Source organism: Sorex araneus, chromosome 10, assembly GCF_027595985.1.
Source record: "Sorex araneus isolate mSorAra2 chromosome 10, mSorAra2.pri, whole genome shotgun sequence".
Classification (NCBI taxonomy): domain Eukaryota; kingdom Metazoa; phylum Chordata; class Mammalia; order Eulipotyphla; family Soricidae; genus Sorex; species Sorex araneus.
Genome location: NC_073311.1, coordinates 38,232,505 through 38,254,169, shown reverse-complemented (window position 1 = coordinate 38,254,169; position 21,665 = coordinate 38,232,505). Strand labels below are relative to the sequence as shown.

Genomic DNA, 21,665 nt, shown 5'->3' with positions numbered 1-21,665 from the left:
TGCTTGCTTGCATGCAAACAAATCCCCAGCACTCCATACAGCCCCCCCCCCCACCTCACCAAGAGTGATCCCTAACTCTAAATGCTGAGGCAGGGGTAAGCCCTGAGCAAAACCAAGTGTGGCTCATAAACCAAATAGAAAAGCAAAAAGCTTTCAGTCAGTGACGAAGTAAGTCCCTATCCAGACTAGAAAGGCAGACTGCTCTCTTTGCCATTGGTGCAGGGAGCTGGGACAGGTTGCATACTTAGTGACCAGGCTTAAAAGATGCAGCACTCTAACACAGAACATTGCAAACGAAGTCAGCCAGAGAGTGTGTCCTTAAACTTACAGCTTGTGTTTCCTTTATGTTAATTCTTAATTTTGGTCTTAAGTAAGCTTTGTTTTTCCTTCTAGATTCAAATACTCCTCTTTTGAAGATCATCACCGCCATCTGTCTCCAACAGAAGAATAATATATGAATTAACAATGGGATGCACTTGCCAACTGTTAATATGAAGTACTTAATTGTAGCATGCAGTAAATTTCCCTGATTTCATAAAATTTTTATACCTTTATTGTGGCCTCTCTATAACAGTTTCTGGATTCTTGCTGTGATTGTGAAGAACTCATTAATTCCAGTTGCCTTAACTCATCAATTTTAGCTAAACCACGCCGAGCAAATGTCTGTATGAAATTAAAATATATTTAAATCATAATAAGTGAGCATATAGTGATTAAAAATGTATCAAGACAGTTTGTTTTATTCTCCCAGATATTTGATTTAATTGGAAAATTAAACTCTAGGCTGATATTGACTCCTTATGACACAGGGGCAATTTCATCTATCATTTCTTATAAGCATCACTAAATAATGTAGATCTAAAATTAATAAACTGTCAGATTTTAGATCTATGAATTGAGAAATTTTTTAAGCAATAAAAGTTGGATCCGGGTTAAAGAGTAGTCTAGGTAAATGATCACTTCTAACCTCTTTCATACACACACACACAGAGACACACACACACACACACACACACACACACTTCTCAGTAGTCTTCTCAAATCTTAACTTCCTACCAAAACATATTGTATTATCTATTTAACTAGTTACACTGTCCACTAAATTGTGAAATCATTTCATTTCTCTCAGTACTTAGTATCTGAGAAATATTCATTAATATCTGACGAAAGGAAGAAAAGCAGCAGACTTGTTTATTTAATTAGATCGCCATTATTATTATAATTTTCTAGAGATAACTAAGAATTTTATTCAGGCAATTTATTGTATTAGTTCTTTGTAGTATTTTATTTAATTATCTTTATTTTCTCACTAAGATGCTTCTAAATCATAACAATATCATATATAAATGAGACAAATTTACTAATAAGAATTCCAGTAGGAGGGGGCTGGAGCGATAGCCCAGCAGGTAGGGCATTTGCCTTCCACGCAGCCAACCCGGGTTCGAATCCCAGCATCCCATATGGTTCCCCTGAGCACCGCCAGGAGTAATTCCTGAGTGTAGTAGAGCCAGGAGTAACCCCTGTGCATCGCCAGGTGTGACCCAAAAAGAAAAAAAAAAAGAATTCCAGTAGGAATCAAATGATCAAAACAATAAAATCAATTATTCCCCAATAAATTTGATAACTATAGTAATATGCCACCACTAGTAAATATTAAAATTAACTACACATATACACATATAATAGTTTTAATAGTTTCTAGAATGTATCCTGGTTTTTTTTTTTTACAAAATGGGTCTCATGGGGCTGGAGCAATAGCTTGAAGGCTGAGGGGATGTTTTGTATGCAGGGGGCCTGTGTTACATCCCCTGAACCACACGGTCCTCTGAGCACTGAGCACAAGGCTGATAGTGGTTCCAAGGACAAAAGAAAATCCCCACCCCCAAAATGAAATCTTGCAGATCAATGGGTTATCTATCCCATGAGGCTATTCTATTGCCTACAGGCCATAACCATTGTATTCTTCAGTATAAGTTCAGGCTGGTAAAACTTAAATATAGTATAAAAGAACCAATAACTGCCCTGATGATTTAGTTATGGTTGCAAACAAACAAACTTAACTACAAACACAAAAACATCCAGGAATTTCTATAGTTCAGCATCCAAAAAAGAAAATGCTGAATACTGGAATCCTCAAAATTAAAAAAGTAACATACCTCTCCATGAATAGCAGCTTGACTATCATAGTAGCACTGACAGACAGCAGTGTAGAGAGTAGCTCTCCATGTCAAATACCTGACAGAGAGGAGTGGGACAGAGGATTCCATACATATGCTAGCCCACAGAAGATATTCCAAAGCCTGAGAAAGAAAACAGTGGGATTCATTTTACTTTTAAGCTAATGATCATGACCTTATTTAATATAATCAAATTATAAGTTGTGATAACAAATTTATTACTGAAGAAACAGACAAGCATTTAAAAATAAAAACAGTAACTTTAGAGAACTCAAAATAGTTAAGTCATTTACAACACAACAGGAGCACTGATCTACATAACTGAATTAGCTGGAGGTGTTGAAAGGGAGGGGTGTTGGGGTGCTTGGGGTAGGGAGGTGGGTACACTGGTGATGGATGTGGTGTTAAAAATTATTTGCATGGAAAAACAACCACTGACAGTGTTGTAAATGATAAAACTTCAATCAACAAAAATGAAATAATTTCTTAGTCATTTTAGGATCTTGTCCTCCTAGCTTTTACTATGATAGGAAGGTGTATATGTGTACTATGATCTCAGCTAGTTTTTTTTTAACATTTTAATTGTTACTTAATTTGTAATTCATTAAATCAAATGGGCTGGAGCGATAGGGCAGTGGGTAGGGTGTTCGCCTTGTACACAGCCGACCCGGGTTCAATTCCTCCACCCCTCTCGGAGAGCCCGGCAAGCTACCGAGAGTATCTTGCCCGCACGGCAGAGCCTGGCAAGCTACCCATGGCATATTTGCTATGCCAAAAACAGTAACAAGTCTCACAGTGGAGATGTTACTGGTGCCTGTTCGAGCAAGTCAATGAGCAATGTGATGACAGTGACAGTGATTAAATCAAGTGAATTACAGAGTTACAAAGTTATTAATGACTGAGTTTTATGTATATACTGTTCCAGCACCAGTCCCTCCACTGGTATCCACTCCCCTCTACCAATGTCCACCATCCCACTCCCCAACCTGCCTCTTGGCAGACACTATTTCTTTTTCTTCCCCCCCCCCAACACCTTTTTTTGTTTGTTTCTCTTTTAGGCACTGTGGTTTACCCCACTGCTACTGATATTATTATGCATGTCACTTTGCCAGCTTTCAGCATCTAGACCTGTTTCAGAGTGACCACTTCCCTCTATCATTGTCGTCCTTGTCCCTTTCCTGACCTGTACCCCTCTCCCCTCAGTGGCAAGCTTCCCAAAAAGAATAAGTTCTTCTGCTCTTTAGGCATTAGTTATCCCCTACTATGTTTACTTATATCCCGCATCAACTCATTCTTACTAAGATTTATCAAGTAGGGTAACTTGGAAAACCCTAGGGTTACTTTGGAAAGCTCAACGGGTGACTGGATACTATTGCTTTACTTAACAGAAGGAGAAATTGCTCCACATACAATCTGCTCCACACAGTATTGTAAAATACAGACTGAGATGGAACTAAGATTCTAAATCACTCAGCATACCAAATACCAAATCTTAAAATTCTACTCATGAATAATACATCAACCTTACTGGCTAGAAGTGACATCAAGGAAGCAGTGGAGAGTCTTTGGTACTTTGTTGTGATAAGGTGCAGTAACTCAACACAGACAGCATAAGTGTTAACACTCTTGTAGCCAGTTAACCGTATCAACAAATTTAAAAGGTGGAGGGGAAAGATTAGAGTTAGGATTAGTGTTGGTGTTAGTGTTAGGGACAGGAATTGGGGCAATCTTGGATGGCGTTTGGGAAAATTCTAAGTAATGGTGATAGGAAGGTGTAATGGTGGTGGGATTGGTCATGGAATACTGAATGCAATAAATTACTGTGAACAATAATTTTTAAATTATTTTTAAAATAATTTTTAAAAATTTAATTTTTTGAAAAAGAGTTAGTGACAGGTGCTAGAGCAATAGTACATCAGGTAGGGTATTTTCTTTGCATGAGGCCAGCCGGGGTGTGATCCCTAGCATACCATATGGTTCCCAGAGCACGACCAGGAGTGATCCCTGAGCACAGCCAGGTGTGGTCCAAAAAGCAAACAAGCAAAAAAGTATCAGGGAGAGGTTTAGAGTCAAGGTTATATTTATGTGTAGTGTTAGGTGGGGAGGATTAGGGTTATGGTAAGGAATAGGAATAGGGTTTCACTTAAGGTAGCATAAGGTTAGATTTGAGGTGAAGGGAAGAAAATATAATCAAATATCTATGTCAGTCAAGTAGGTCTCACATGTCTCCCTCATCACCATCACCTTGAACCCCTGTGATCAACCCCAAAAACTCCTCCTGGACCATTCCAACTCTGACCTTTGCCCCTCCTCCAGGCCTTGGTAAGTGGCACTCTGAAAAGACAATCAATGTCTTATTTCTCCTCATATCTCAGATACCTAGAACCATGCCAGATACTAGCAGATATCCCCAGCTATTACTAAATTAATTCAGTGAACATTAAAGTCCACAGAACCAACAACGTCAGAGCAGAAAGTATTCTAAAGACTCAAGAGGATGATGAAAATGAATGTGATTCAAAAGAACAAAAGCAACCAGTGTTGGCGTGGATGTGGGGAGAGAGGGACTCTCCTTCACTATTGGTTGGAATGCTGACTGGTCCACCCTTTTTGGAAAACAGTATGGACAGTCCTTCAGAAACTAGAAATCGAGCTCCCATATGACCCAACAATACCACTTCTAAGAATATATCCCAAGAGTGCATAAAAGCACAATAGAAATGACATATGCACTTGTATGTTCATTGCAGCACTGTTCACAATAGTCAGAATCTGGAAACAATCCGAGTACCCAAGAACAAACAATTGGTTAAAGAAACTTCGGTATATCTACACAATGGAATACTTTGCAACTGTTAGGAAAGATGAAGTAATGAAATTTGCTTATAAGTGGTCACTTATCATGCTAGTGAGTATCATGCTATATGAAATGAGTCAGAAAGAAAAGGAAAGACACAGAATGACTGCACTCATTTGTGGAACATAAAATAACATAATATGAGATTGACACCCAAGGACAGTAGACACAAGGACCAGGAATATTGCTCCATAGTTGGAAGCCTGTCACATGAGCTGGGGGAGAAGGCAGCTGGAATATAGGAGGGATCACTAAGTCAATGATGTTTGGAGGAATCATTCAGGATGAAAGATGTGTGCTGAAAATTAAAAAAGGACCAAATGTGATAGCTTCTCAGTATCTATATTTCAAACCATAATTCCTAAAAGTATAGAGAGAGTATAGGGGAAATTTTCTGCCATAGAGGCAGAGGAAATGTTGGGAAGTGGAGGGGACACTGGGGACATTGGTGGTGGAAAATGTACACTCGTGGAGGGATGGGTGTTCGATCATCAATCATCATATGACTGAAGCTCAAACATGAAAGTTTTGTAACTGTATCTCACAATGATTCAATTTGAAAAAAAAGGAAGAAAAAAAAACGAAAGTGGACAATAAAGCAGGTCCTATACTAACATCTTTGAGCCTCAAGAATTAAGAAAGCATTGAGGAAAAATAGGTGGACTACAGTTATTAGGGTGGTCCCTAATTTGCCTTGTGAAAGACAAATCATGAAAGTTTCAGTTGGGGTGAGAGAGAAACAGTACAGCGGTGAAGGCATATGCAACCAACCCAGTTCAACTTCTGGCTGGTAGCACCTCATGGTCCCCAGAACATCACCAAATGCACAGCCCTCAAGGTACTCAGACATTGCAGAGGTGGCACATGCCCTCAGAGTAATGTATCTTCAGTCCCTTGCATTGAATTGCAGGCTACCAAGAATCATAGAGGGGCCCGGGATCTCCTGAGCACAAAGATCCAGAAGTAACAGCAAACCCCGCACACCGACACAGCATTTATAGAAAAAAACATAACAAACACTGTTAACATTCACATCCTATTAACTTCTTTGAGGCTTTCAAATTTAGTGTATGTTAACAGTGCACATGCAGCCTAGCCAACAACTGAAAGAGAAAGGAAGGCTGAAAGGCCAGAACTTTCCACTGTGTAGGAGGTTTTGATTCCAGAACTAAAAAGACTGCTGGAAGCAGACGGGATTTTACATAGAATTGTAATGTTCTTCACTAGCCACTGGAATGTAAGGTCATACCACTAAAATGTAAATTCGCTCAGGAAAAGAACCTTGTCTGTCTTGTTCACAGCCACTAGAATTTCATCTGAGCTATAACAGACATGCAAGAAGTATTTGCTGACCCGCAGGCCGGAATTAAAGCTTCAGATATTAAGTATGGACTGTTTCAAGTAATCATTGTACCAGGAGGTGAAAAAAAGTCACTCTAATCTTACCCCCATTATCATGTCACCAGTCACACCACCTGATGTCTGAGTTCTCTGCCCAAAAGTTCCCATTTCTAGTAAGAAGGAAAATGCCTCATGACATGAAATCGTTTTGTTTTTTAATTGAATCACTGTGAGATAGACCCTTACAAAGCTGTTCATGATTGGATTTCAGTCATTCAGCATTCCAACACCCACCCCTCCACCAGTGTACATTTCCCAGCACCAGTGTCCCCAGGTTTCCTTCCATCACCCTACACCCCCCACATCCTAGCCTACCTCCATGGCAGGGACTTTTCTTCTATCTCTGTCTGTCTCTGTCTCTGTCCCTGTCTCTGTCTCTCTCTGTCTCTCTGTCTCTGTCTGTCTGCTCTCTCTCTCTCTCTCTCTCTCTCTCTCTCTCTCTCTCTCTCTCTCTCTCTCTCTCTCTCTCTCTCTCTCCTCTCTCCTTTTAGGCATTGTGGTTTGCAAATTGATACTGAAAGGTTATCAAGCATACCCTTTTACCTACTTTTCAAAAAATTTTTTATAAGTGAATCACCGTGGGGTACAGTTACAAACTTACGAACTTTCGTGTTTGCAATTCAGTCATAAAATGATTGTTTTACCCATCCCTCCACCAGTGCCCATTCTCCTCCACCAATGTTCCCAATATCCCTCCCACCACCCCCACCCCATCCCCACCTCCCCACTCAGATCTTGGTCAATGATTGGAATCAACCACAGGGTGTGGGGGGCAGAGAGGAGGAGGGTAAGTAAGATAGAGAAGAGACCAGTATGACAATAAAGGTGGAGAATGATCACACTGGACATGAGATCGTTTTAACATGGGTGGTGCTACCTCAATCTGCAGTGAAGTCCACCCAGATATACCTCCAGTGCATTGTCCCCAATTATTTCCTCTGGAACAACAGAACCCCATCCAAATCTCACTTCCAAATCACGACCTTTCAAGAATCTGAAAACATCAACACAATTTGCACTCTAGTCCCAAGATAAAGATCCTGAAGCACTTCTGGAACTCCCAACTGTATTGCTCTTTTCATGATGACTGGTTTCCAACAACCTCCCTTCTGTCACCACTGCCCCTTTGGAGTAATGAATAGAAAAGAGCAGAATTAAAGCTCTAGGCCTCTAGTTCTGACACTTTAGCTCTACTAAATCAGTCTGGATCGCTTTATGGTGGTCTCTGTTGTCAACTGCTATTTGTTTGCTAACCATCAATGGCGAAGATCCAGAGACTATAAAACAAAGCTCCCGGAAGCACACAGCCACATGAGTAGCCGCACAACCTCTTATAGTCCAGTTCTCCCTCTCAGAGAACCCAGCAAGCTACTGAGAGTATTCTGCCCACACAGCAGAGCCTGGCAAGCTCCCCGTAGCATATTTGATATGCCCAAAACAGCAACGATGATGGGTCTCATTCCCCTGACCCTGAAAGAGTCTCCAATGAGGCATACTTGGGAAGGACAAGTAAAGAGAGGGTGCTAAAATCTCAGGGCTAGGATGAATGGAGACGTTACTGGCTCCTGCAAGAGCAAATCGATGAACAATAGGATGACAATAATACAGTGAACCTTGTTTTACTGTGAAGTAAGCTGGAATTAACAGCTATCCCAATTCTGGAATTTTTTCACAGCACACAAACCCTACTGTGGATTTTGCATTTGGACTGGTAAGACCTGGGGGAAGAGTGGGAGGGGACAGAGAGTTATGGGGTTAAACCAGATATAAATGGTACCTGATTAATATCCCAAGCTTTTCCAAAAATTCTGGCATTAGAACTTTGACATTTCAAAACAAAAATAATTTCAGTTGCCAATTGTTTGCATTATTACATTGGGGTTCTGTTTCACACTAAGAACAAAGGACAAAGGTCAGATTTTACTGCCAGAATCTGACCTTAAAATATAATCTAATCTGATTCCAAGAGGCTAAGCTGCTTGTAACCTACAGAGCCTGGCTGGAACTCAGACTTTGAACTCCCGAATAGAGCATTCTTTCCATTGCATGAGGTAGTCCCAACGACAACAAAAAGAGTTCTGAAAACCATGGTCCCATTCAGGGTTCTGGAAACCACAATTCAGTGTGAAAGAAGAAAAGCCTGTTTAAAAAAAAAAAAAACTCTTATAATTCGCAGCCATTTCTTTTTCTTTCCTCTGCCACAAAGTTATTTCTATTAATGAAAAAAAAATGAAGGAGGGAGGGAGAGAGGGAAGGAGGAAGCAAGCAAGCAAGCAAAAGTAAGAAAAAAAAGAAAGAGCCCAGTGCCAACAAGACTGAAGTCTTAGGAAGGGGAAAGACAATTAATCAGCGCGGCCACAGGATGGCAGTGCTGTATCATTTATACCTGCTACTTTCTCAGGGAAAAAGCATTTCAAATCCTGAAGGTGACGTTTATGTAATGGTATGTGAAACAGTTGGGCAGTAATTATTTAAACCACAAACTATTTCAGTTTTATAGTAAAATGAAACAGGAATCAACTTTTCTTAGAATGAATTGATTCTACTATGGTCTCTAATGTTCGGTGAGTGCTAAAGGCCTCAGAAAAAATTATTTTGCCCTAAAGGAAAGCATTCTTTCTTCAGAGAAACGGGCTCCAAACACCAGGCCTCTCTCCTTTTCCTAAGCCTATCTGCTGACCTGCCTTGGCCCAGAAGTAAGTATTCCTAGCTGGAACTAGGAATTCCCAGCGTCCCTGGGCAGTCTGTGGAAACACACTCATGTCAAAAGTGGTTAATAAACTACTTTAACACAGCTCTTTCATTTCCGATAAATGAAAAAGGCTGGATGGTGACAGGATTGAGTTTAGTCAACCAACACACTTATTCTAATAGTTCTGAGAGGCAGTGTAGCACTGGCTCGGCTTCAGCAAACCCCTAACTCAACATGTGACAGTGAGAAAAATGGAATCTTTCTTTTTTTATCACCCAAGATTTTTTTTATTGAAACACTGTGAGATAGACTCACAAAGCTAGTGTTCCAACACCCATCCCTCAACCAGTGTGCATTCCCTAGCACCAGTGTCCTCAGTTTCCCTCCACCACACCCCCTGCCTCTATGGCAGAAGTCTCTCTCTCTCCCCCACCCTCTCTCTCCCCCCTCCTGTCCTCTCCTCCCTTCCCTTCCTCTTCCCCTCCTTTGGGCATTGTGGTCTGCAATACAGATACTGAAAGGTTACCGTGTGATGCAGGATAACATTGGTTTGTCTTTTCTCCATGGCCACAGAAAGCTTGGGTTTGTTGAATTGCACCCATTCACAGTGCTCGTGAGGCACTCCCATTCCTCTGTATGTTTATTCTCAACTTCTCTGTGCTCTCTTTCTCAACCAGATAATCACCAATTTCCCCCCAAGCGGTACCTATGCCTTGTAAAGTCAAATTCCTCAGAAATCTCTGATTTTGTACTTGTAAGTGAAATATATTGCTTTCCTCCTTCCCTTATGGCCTTCTGCATAGTTTATGCAGAAGGAACAACATCCTTTTTGTTTAGACACAGGAAGACAGTTAATATTATGCTTTTGTAACTTGGGAGTTAATTGACTCCGAATAATATTCACTTCTAGGCATCTATTTCCTCGACTTAAGCCTCAGTTGCCCTTACTTCCTAACACCCCAAAAGCAGGGTCCTGACAAAGGACTGGATGGACCCAGGGCAAGCTGTGAGCTACCCTGGCATCAAAATGGACCAGGCCAAGTGCCATAATACTTAACTATAAGTTAAGAGCACGGTCATGGACAATTTTGTCATGATCCAAAGAGTAACAACAGGATTAGGACCCTGCTAGGGTTAGGGAAGCCTAATCTTGCCTGAGCACTGTACTCTGAGATCGCAAAATGTCCCCAGAAGAGCCACCCTACAAGCTTAATATATCTCTTATTGTGGCTATGCAAAATGACGAGAAATATTATTTAGAAGTAAATCTAAGATGGTTCTTGGACTAAGGGAAGGAGAAACACACTCTTAGGTGGTATGTACCCTTGAGCGGATCTCCTGGCTGCAGAAGTTCTTCATTTTCCCTCAGAAAGAAGGGCTTTTATATGTTGATTGTGCTACCTGACCTGTGTATAGTTGCGACCTGCAATGCTTGGAGGTTTGGCCACAAGAAGGCTGTGAGACGGAGCGCAGAGACTAGCGTGGGGGATAGGAACAGTAGGGAATGAGGGAGTGTGAGACTGGAATGGGGCGCTTAGTGAGACTGGAACAGGCACGCAGGGAGAATGAAATAAATGACAACTGATCACCAAGCAGCCTGGCAGCCCTGTTCCCTCCTTCCTGCCTTGGTTGGCAGTGGCAGCAGGCCTGAGTGGGGAAGCGGCTCATGGCCACCAAATGTACATGGCGGGTGAGAGAGACTGCCACTGCCAACCCACTCACTTATTTATTTTGTGACTGCACAGTGTATATCCCTTTATTTACTTTTACCACTCAGATCTTGCCTAGCATGATCATTTTCAACTATTATTGTCATACTGGTCTCTTCTCTATCTTATCACCCTCTACCCCACACACACTTGTGGCAGATTCCAACCACTGACCAGTCCTCCTAGCCCTTGTTTTCCCTGATCTTCTACTGTATATTTTTATATACCAAAAATGAATAAAGCCATTCTATATCTGTCCCTCTCCTGACTCATTTCACTCAGCATGATACTCTCCATGTCTATCCATTTATAAGCAAATTTCATGACTTCATATTTCCTAACAGCTGTGTAGTATTCCACTGTGTAGATGTGTCATAGTTTCTTGATCCATTTGTCTGTTCTCGGATACCCCGGTTATTTCCAGATTCTGGCTATTGTGAATAGTGCTACAATGAATATAGGGTGCAGATGGTATTTCTTATATATGCTTTTGGGCCCCCAGGGTATATTTCCAGAAGTGGTATTGCTGGGTCATATGGAAGCTCAATTTCTAATTTTCTGAGAAATGTCCATACTGTTTTCCAAAAGGCTGGACCAGTCTGCATTCCTACCAACAATGAAGGAGAGTCCCGTTCTCCCCACATCTGCACCAGCACCCGTAGCTCTTGTTCCTTTGGATGTGTGCCAGTCTCTGTAATGTGAGATGACATCTCACTGTTTTTGCATCTTCCTGATGACTAGTGATGCAGAGCATTTTTATGTGCCTTTTAGCCACTGAAATTTCTTCTTTGAGGAGTTTCTGTTCATTTCATCTCCCCGTTTTTTGATGGGGAAAAATGAACCTTTCTTAGTCTCAGTTTCCTCTTCATATGGAGACAGTAATAGCACTTTCTCAAAGAGGAGGTACATGAATTAAGTATTAGATGGAGGCTTTATAACCATGGTGGGATGCATTCACTCAACAAATAGTAATGAAAAAGGTGGGATCCACCTTGAAACATCAATATTGTTTTGTGTGCAATACATATCAATCAATACTATATCAAACACACAGCAGGAACTCAACAAAAATAAAAGTGGTAGCCAAACATAGCCAGAGAGACAGTGGGGAAGGCACAGCGTTGCATGTGGCCAACATGGGTTATTGTTCCCTGAGCAATGTTTGATGTGATCCCTAAGTACAGAACCAGAAGTAACCCTTGAACATCACTGGGTGCTCCCCTGGCCAGAAAAAAAAAAGTGGTAGCCATTATATCTAGATCCTATAGGAATGCAAGCTAAGGTTACTCCAGGGTAAGAGCAAGAGGAATCTCAGGAGTGTGTTTCTGTTTCTATTTATGCTATGCCAAATGTGTACTTCAGAGCAGAGCTGAACTAGCATCCTTCAGACCCAGGAGACCTAGATATAGTCAAAACCCCAAGGATTTGTCCCCATTAAATGGACACATCTATGGCCTAAACTCAAGAATTAACTCATCAGCTGAGACTGAAAATTCCAAGTAAAACTTGTTAATTTTCTTGAAGCATAGCATACTGAAGATACTGAAGTGCTAATGGCACAGCAACCCACACTCCAAAATGGCTTCTGTCATTCCACCAAAGCCATCCCATCCCACATTACTAAGACCATGGAACTATCCTTCTTGTTTCCAGAAAGAAACCCAAGTTCTATGGAGGGAAGAGAATGTCTTACATAGGGTATAAATAAGAAATTATTTAAGATGACTGTCACATTAAATTAAAATTCTCTTAGTGTTAACAAGTACAAACACTAACAGCTAACTGTTGGCACAAATATCTCTTCCCTTCGAAATTTTGGCAGGCAAATGCTGTATCAGACCCAACTATGAAAAAGGTCTGTGAAGCTGTATCTGTTGCTACAGAAAGTGCAACAAATATGCAAATTATTCTTGGGAAACCAATGTTAATAAAATGTACTGGACGCATCTATAGGCTAAATTTTCATTTTACATGGGACAGTCTCACCTCTCATTTAAAAAAAGAAAATTATAAATTTATTTGTTTTAGTCACCATAAAAGTACAGTTGTTCATAATTAGGTTTCAGGCACAAAATTTTGCCACACTGATCCCTCCACCAATGTCCACTGCTCCCGACCCAACTTGCTAGCTCCAACCAGTTCTATTCTACAAAAGGCCCTTTATATAAATGTATATGTATACATATATATATATATCACTGTCATCCCATTGCTCATTGATTTATATATGGTTTTGCACAGTGGATTACAGTACTGTTGCTGATACAGTTTCAGACATAAAACTTTATCACTTTATAGCACCATCTCATCCTCCCAGTTTAATGCTTCTATAAATGTTGCCCCTTTCCTGTCCTATCACCGATCCCCCTCAAGTGGCATGTTTCCTACTGAATACCAGATCTCAAGTTCTTTGTTTCCATTGTCTTTGCCACTCATTTTAATTCAGACTCAAGAAACTGGCACAAAGCATGTTCAAGGCACTGTCAGTAATCAGGTTTTTATTTGAAGAGAGAGAGAACACAGAGAGAGAACACAGAATGTTATCATTTGTGTCTATTTTTGTTAACTATTGTCAACTTTTAAGATACTTGGCTTTGTTTTGAGGAAATAAGGAAAAGTATCTTTCCTGAGTGTTCGACTATCCAGATAAGGTTTTGGACAGAATAAAGAAGAAAGTAGTAGTGTTTCAGGTGCCCAAAAAATTATGACATGGTCTCTATGGGACTATATTCTCCCTTCTTGGCCTACATTTCAATGACTGAACAATGAACACAGAGGAAAACTACATCTCCTGTAGATGAGAGACTAGCAGTCCTGTCACAGAGTCAATAGAAATGTAAGCCACTTCCTAAAGCTAAAACAGAAAAACATTGCTTGAAATAAGGTTCCCGTGGCCAGGGAGCTATCTCAAAGAACTAGAGTTCATGCTTTTCATATGAGATGCTCTAGATTCTGTTCCCAGCACCTTATGGTCCCCTGAGAACTGCCAGGAATGAACCCCTCCTTCTCAACACAAAGACAGGGATTGCCCCTAAACAACACTAACTATGGTCTCGATATTTTTTTAATTAAGATAATTATAATAAGATCCCCTAAGCCCAGCATGTAAGTTGAATAGAGTTTAAGTGTTTTCTTCATTAACTAATGGACCAACCACCATGTGGGTCATAAGTAAAATCCAAGCTTTCCAAGAAAACTAAAGTACAAGTTCCAGAATATGACAAGAAATAGGGGAACCACAGTTGCTCATTTAAAACTGGGCTATTTTTCAGAGTGAAAACAGGCATTAGTCTAATTACTTCTGAACAACAGGCACAAACCAATACTTTCCAGGTTAAGCCAGGAGGAATGGTCATTCTCCCACGAGAAGTACTTATCACATGGAGGTTCGATAACAAGTTGGCAAGATATGACTATGGTCATAATGCAAGAGAGACCCAGGGTCACTAGAGAACATTTACCAATTTTAGCAAGTTTCCTTCTTTTCATTAATACAACTGACCCTTGAAATGGGTCCACTTAGGAACTAGAAGCTGAAAGTAGACAAAGGGATGATAACTTTCAGAATCTGTGGTGCAAACTATAAGGCCCAGGAGAGAGAGAGAGAGAGAGAGAGAGAGAGAGAGAGAGAGAGAGAGAGAGAGAGAAATGAAAAGTGCCTGACAGGCTCTCAGGGTGGGGGTGGGGAAACTGTCAGGAAGAAAACTGGAAACATTGGTGGTAGAAAATGTACTCTGGTGAAGAAACAGGTGTTGGAACACTGTAACTAAAACCCAATCATGAACAACTGTTTACCTCACAGTGATTCAATTAAAAATAAATTAATTAAAAATAAATCGGTCCACTTATACATGAATTTTCTTATCAAACATGTAAATTTATGGTACTGATACATAATGTGTCATAAATATATAAAATTATGATACAGATAAGTACTATGTTTATTTTCTTAGCTAACTTTATTATAATAATGACAGTACATAATTTATATAACATACAAAATATGTGTTAACTGACTATTTAGGTTAGTAAACCCAATACTAAACTGGTAAGACTTTCTCTCAAAAACAGCTTAGCAGATCAGTTTTAGGAGACTCAAAAGTTATGCACAGATTTTCAACTTCAAGAAACGGGGAAATGAGTGAGTAGTCAGTACCCTTACACTTTCAAGGGTCAATTGTACTTTATTATCTCCACTTTTTCATAAGATCATGTTAAAGTAAAACTTGCACTGCATTAAACTGTCGTTCCATTGTTCATCGATTTGCTCAAGCGGGCACCAGTAACATCTCCATTGTGAAACTTGTTGTTACTATTTTTGCATATCGAATACACCACAGGTAGCCTGCCAGACTCTGCCATGCAGGCGAGAGAATCTCAGTAGTTTGCTGGGCTCTCCGAGAGGGGCGGAGGAATTGAACCCGGGTCAGCCACGTGCAATGCAAACACCCTACCACTGTGCTATCGCTCCAACCCATACTTACACAGTCCTTAATTTTGTCGTGATTTCTTAACTTCTTTTTATTTAGCATTCAATGCTAACAAAAGTCCTTTAAAAAATAAAGAAACATGGAGAAGATATTGGTCAGTAATTTTCATACCTTGGCAGACTGGCCTATGACCATCAGTTTTCTGCAAATTGTGTAAATGTAAATAGTACCTAAATGGAAAAAATATTGTTAACATGTTTTATAGTCATGTTATAAACATTATATATTCTAATTTCTGTATTTTAAATCTTAAGTTACCAAAACAAATGATGTCATTATAAAGTCTAATAAAAACTAGAAAGTTATATTCATCATAATTATTTGATAGTTTTTAGCATTAAAAGAACTAATATGATCATATTTTCATACATTGGCACAGGATTTTTTGCCCTTATTTTGAAGACAGTTTAAGTTGAAATTGAACAGATGAATATTCATGTAGCATAATTTATGTGTCCTCTGGTTTTACTAATTCATATAAACATTATTAGTTCCCATGTTTTCCATACAGCTGAAAACTAAAGATTTATCTACAAATAAGATGAAAATGCATATTTAATAAACATGGCACAAAGCCCAACAAGGAAGCTCATAATAATTTAAAAACCATAATGCATAATTGGTTGCATTAGATTAATTTGCAATATCTTATATGCAGTCTCGTATAATATTTATCCCATCATTATTGCCTTACAAGCAACCTACTGAAAAAGCATAATGACAAGCAGTGCAAATATTTTCTATAAAATGGCTGATATAAAATTTATAACCATCAAAATTCAACAATTATGAATTCTATGTTCATGTTTAAACCTTAAAACTATCTGAGAAAACAGCAACAGCCCCAGAACATACATCACATTACTAAAGCTAAACAAACATTAATTATATGTCAATGATATAAACAACTCTGAACACTTTAGCACCATGGACTTCACAGAGAAGGCAATAGGTCCATCAGCATTCAAGGACACAGCATGCGTTCTTAGTATAACTGCTCCCGTGATGTGCAGTTAATATTTATTGTACATTGAGTTCCACCAGTTAAGAAACCATTTGGCTAGTAACAGCTGGAGCCATGCTTATCTCAACTTTCTATGTTGATCTCTGCCCTTGGTCTTTTAAACTAAGTAGTTGTATCGCTGTGTTTCTTTGTGGAAAAAAAAAAATTAAGTACTGAGTAATAATATGAACACAGGCCTCTCCACTAAACAGGTTATTTAGGTATAAGCCAGGAACTTGTATAAACATGCCAGTAATAGGAACTGCGGGATTTCAGAAACCTCAGCAGGCTGCCCTCAAGAATGACAAGGGCCCTTTGTACTTTAAAAAGGTGACTGACTTTAATTTTTGCAGCCCCAGTACATTCTAACTAACTGAATCCTTCTCTGAATATTCAGAATCTTGGCATGGTCACACATTCTTACAGCATAAACCTGACAGAGAAAAAAGTAGTTGGTACAGTTTGAACGTGGAATGAGTTTTCATAATCACAGGATAGTTACAAAAGCTTTTCTTGTTTTGAGCCAAGAGAACTTAACCTAGCATAAGTGAAGAGTTTCTTTTGTTTTGACCCAAGAGAACTTAAGCTAGTATGAATTTATTGTCATATTGCCAAATTTGTTTTTCATCAAATATGGCCACTAACTTAAATCTTGCTGGGTTTGGGTTAGTTGAAAAGTATGTATCTATCTATACACCCTGTTTGATTTTATAAAAGAGCCTAGAACGAATGTCACAAAAAAACCAAGGGTCTGTGGACTTAATAGTCAATTAAAATATAGTAAGTGCTAATGTACTAATGACCAAAAGTACTAATGACCAAAAAGATCAGATGTATTTAGATCAATTGACAATGTAGTGCATGCAGCTGACCCCAGTTTGATACCTGGCGCTACATACAGTTTCCTGAGCACTACCAAGGTTCACTCATGAGCACCGAGCTAGATATAAGCCCTAAGCACCATCTGCGTGATACAAAACAGAACAACTTTTCAAATGATGATATAGAAAACCTGATCAAGTCACTTTTGGAATTCCAAAAATATTTATCTATGGGGTCTTTGCATTTGATAATCTTCTGATTAGAATGCTCTTCCTGCCTCCAGACCTTGTGCCAGATTGAGTCTCATCTGGGGTACCCTAGAGAGGAGCAAGTGAGCCCAACATCTGTCCAAACAGAACCCAGACAGTCAAAAACCTCCAGAACCCAATTGCTGCCATGCTCGAGAGTGATCCCCACAGCTTGGAATGAGCCTCATTCAGGAGTGAACCTGTTGAAAAACTCAGGTATGTGGGTTTTGTGACTGAAATGTCCAGGTTTTTATGGAAGAGGGAATGAGCGACCTCCCACCATCCCCCTGGAGCTTGGCAGCCATGCCCACAAATTGCCTCTGACACCATATAAGCTCATTAACAGCCATGATCCAGACACTCACAAAAAAATCATGGGAGAGATCAACAAGCTAGAGAGATGCTTCTGAACTCCAAAGTCACCATTGAATTAAAAATTTAACTCCAGCTGTATCACGCTATTTAAAAATTTAGAATTCCAGGAGTGACATCTCATACTCTACACCACTGATGTACTTGGAGTAGCACACCACATTAGATGGTGTGTAAAATAGAAGGCAATCGATCGTAAGGCTCAACCTGTAACAACATGTTAGTAATCTCTTCTACAATCTCAATGTCTTCAGGGTGAGTTTCAGCAATCTTCACACACTTTCTTCTAAGGAAACTTTTTTTGATCATTTTTAGTGGATTATTCATAATAAGAAATACAAAATAAATTATTTTAGGGCCTGCTATTTGGGCAGGCTTGGGTGGTGGTTGGGAAAATTTGAAATAATGGTGATGGGAAGATATAATGGTGGCTGGGAAAATTTGAAATAATGGTGGTAGGGAAGATATAATAGGTGGTATAGTATTAAATGTAATTAATTATTGTGAAGAACTTCATAAAAATAAAATTAAATTTCAAAAAATAGAATGCTATTCCTCCATTAGCCAGATTATTTACCAGTCTCCTCAAATCTTTTCTCCTATGCCTTGTCAATGAGACCTTCTCTGACCATTCTATTTTAAAATGCTCTCCCTATTCACTTCTCCAAAGCAATCATCATCAACTGGCACACCAGTTAGTTTTGTTGATCATCTCCCTAGAGAAAAATGTAACCATAAGAGCAGTGTTTTTGCATATTGTTCATATTGTTTTTGCATAAGGATGTCTTTAGCACCTACAACAAAACCTAGCACTCAAGTTCCAGATGAGTTCCCTAAAAGAAGAACCATAGTTGGTAAAATCAAGCATGTGTACCTCCCATTGCACAGAAATCCCTCTTCTGAGTACAGACCCTAGCAAACTCTCACTCAGGTTTATAAAAGGATATGTGCAAGGATATTCACTGCAGAATTATTTGTACAATTAAACAAGAGCAAACCAGAGACTCATCAATAAAGGCTATTACATATCAGAAATACAATTCAGTGGCCAGATTTAATAAACTAGATTTAAATAAACTGAATAAATTCTAAAGCCATATTAGAAAATATGGCGTAGGAACAGAAAAATCTAGAGCATAATGCCATATGTGTAAAGAAAAACACACAAAGAGAGAATATAAAATACACTGAAATTATTTATTTTTTAAAATATATCCCTCCCCATCCAAAAGTAATGTTCTTATAAAAAATAAATTACTAAGCCAAAATGGCATAAGGGAGGGCTGGAGTGATAGTACAGTAGGGAGCTTTCCTTGCGTGCGACCAACCAGGTTTGATCTCCAGCACCTCATATGGTGCCCCCCCAAGCTCCACCAGGAGCGATCCCTGAGTGCAGAGCCAAGGATAAGCCCTAAGAACCACTGCACGTGTCCCCAAAACAAAAATCAAAGTGGAATAAGGCAAAGAAGCAACTACCATTACTTGTGTGGGAAAATGTTTTAGCTTTTGCAGACCCTCAAAAAATAACCAAATCAGGGGCTGCAGTGATAGCACACCAAATCATCTAAATAACTTAGAAACTTAGAAACCACACTAATATATAGTTCATATAAAAGCAAAAATGGCATGATAAGTGTATGGCCTATTATAAATTATTTCCCTGTGGGAGAAACTCAACTTGCCGCCAAACAAATGCTCAATGCGACTTCTACCAGATGTCTTTTGTTTGGTTGTGTTTGGTGTTCAGGGTGTACTCCTAGCTCTGTGTGCAGGGAAGACTCCTGGTGGTGCTCAAGGAACTATATGAGAAGCTAGGATTGAACAAGGGTCAGCAGGTCCAAAGCTTAACAATCATGGACTGGAAAATTTCTTTCAAGGCCAGCCTCACCTCTGACAACAAATGTAATGTCTAATCTTAATCAAAATATCATGAAATTATTTGGAGAGGGAAAGGGAACAAGATGAGGGATCATACTTCTAGTTATCATGGTTATAAAAATATGTTTCTTTTCCTTTATTTAATTTATATAAATATATATGCATATTTCCATTAATTCTCATTTTATTGAGATTTAGAAAAGGCTGTCATTATTTTCCTTTTATGAATATACTATCCACGGGAAGAGGATGTGGCTCAAGTAGTAAAGCATCTCACATGTTCTATCCCAGGCCTGACATGCCCATCCACTCCCCAGTACCACTCATTGTAGTGGCCTCCACGATTTTATATTAAGGAATATATTATTGAGGGCTCAGAGAGCTAGCTCAAGGGGCTGACATACATGCCTCATATCAGTTCCTATGATTGATCCCTGACACCACAATTTCCTGAGCACCTCCAGGAGTGACCCTGAGTACAACAGTGTGCCTCCTCTCCACCAAGAAAGAAAAAGGAATTTTTAAATAATTAAAGAATAATTCTGGAAAGATAGCTCAATGGGCTGAGGAGACATGCAGAAAGCCCAAGTTCGATGACTGGGACCACAGAGTCCGCCGAGCGTGGCTAGGATTGATCCCCAAGCACAAAACTGGGTAGCTCTAGAGCACTTCTGGGTAAGGCTCCATGTCCCCATCAAAGAAGAAAAATATGGGACCAGAGCAATAGTACAGCAGATAGGGTGTTTGTCTTGCATACGGCTCACCTGGATTTGATTCCCAGCATCCCATATGGTCCTCTGAGCACTGCCAGGAGTTAACTCCTGAGTGCAGAGTTAGGAATAACCCCTGAGTATTGCTGGATGTGACACCCTCCCACCAAAAAAGAAAGAAAAATACATGTATTATCCAGAGAACAGGATGGTTTTGAGCATACTATAACTTTAAAGTCTAGAAAAACAAATGCAATATTTTAATAGCAAAGATTCCTTTCATGAAACATATATTACTATACCTATGCATATCTATATAACATGCACATAAATGTACATATATTAATAGATTATGTACATCCATATGCACACATTCTCTGAACTCCTCAAAAACAGATAGGAGGGGAAGGCTGACAAAGAGAAAGTCACACTCAAGCTATTTGAAAAGAGGACCGACAAGTGGATATTTAAAATCAATCTAACCTGCACTGTTCCTTTCATCCTCCCCATTTCTGTGTATGTACAAACTGTGGTGCCCTCTTTTAAGATACATGAAATACATATGCTCACAGTCTCTGAAATGTGCCACAAGCAGAAAGTCCAAAGGTATGCTTTAAAAAGATATGTACTGCATAAGAGAACAAACTAAAATATTTTTTAAGAACTAGCCCCATAAAAACATTCCTTTATGAAATTAACATACAAAAATCACAAAATAATCAAACTAGAATAAAACCTGGCACTTAAATAACTTTCTGAAATTTGTGATGGGAAATAAAATACACAGGTAAATACCATTGAAAACAATCCAGCAGAGGTGCTCATGGGGAAGAGCCACTTGCATGAGGAGTCGAAGGGAGGACAAGATCCGCAGACAATGGGCCACAGACTCCTGGTTCTGCAGGTTTACATCATTGTCACAGACCAGCTGGTAGCTGCAAATATTTTTGCCACTTAAAGCTTGAAACTGAAATACATGGGGGAAAGGAGAATGTAAATAAAAGTTTGTGCGCGTTAGAAAAACTCTTCTTAAGCTGTAAAAACTTCAAGTGGAAATAATTAAATATATTAGGATAATGCTATAACCTGAAAGTTAGTGTCTCTCCAAAATTATCTGTGCAAACCTGATGGAAGGTGTCGATTGTGAGAATGAAGTATAGGATTTCATATGGGATTAGTGCCCTCCTTGTAGAAGAAACCCCACAGAGCTACCTCACCTCTCCAGCCATATACGGACATAGCAAGAAGGTGGCCGTTTATAAGCCAGAAAACAGGGCATCATCAGACACCAAATCTTTTACCATCT

The 21,665-nt window shown here is 39.4% G+C and overlaps 1 protein-coding gene across 1 annotated transcript in view; it reads right to left on the bottom strand.

Moving 5' to 3' along the window:
* Positions 1 to 21,665, bottom strand: part of CFAP54 (cilia and flagella associated protein 54) — a 330,907-nt gene that overhangs the window by 288,686 nt on the left and 20,556 nt on the right. The window contains exons 4-8 of the mRNA XM_055118311.1: positions 21,155 to 21,326; positions 15,438 to 15,496; positions 2,157 to 2,300; positions 550 to 663; positions 329 to 430 (exon numbers count right to left, since the gene is read on the bottom strand). Of these exons, the coding sequence (XP_054974286.1) occupies positions 329 to 430; positions 550 to 663; positions 2,157 to 2,300; positions 15,438 to 15,496; positions 21,155 to 21,326 (591 nt within the window). The remainder of the gene's footprint in view (positions 1 to 328; positions 431 to 549; positions 664 to 2,156; positions 2,301 to 15,437; positions 15,497 to 21,154; positions 21,327 to 21,665) is intronic.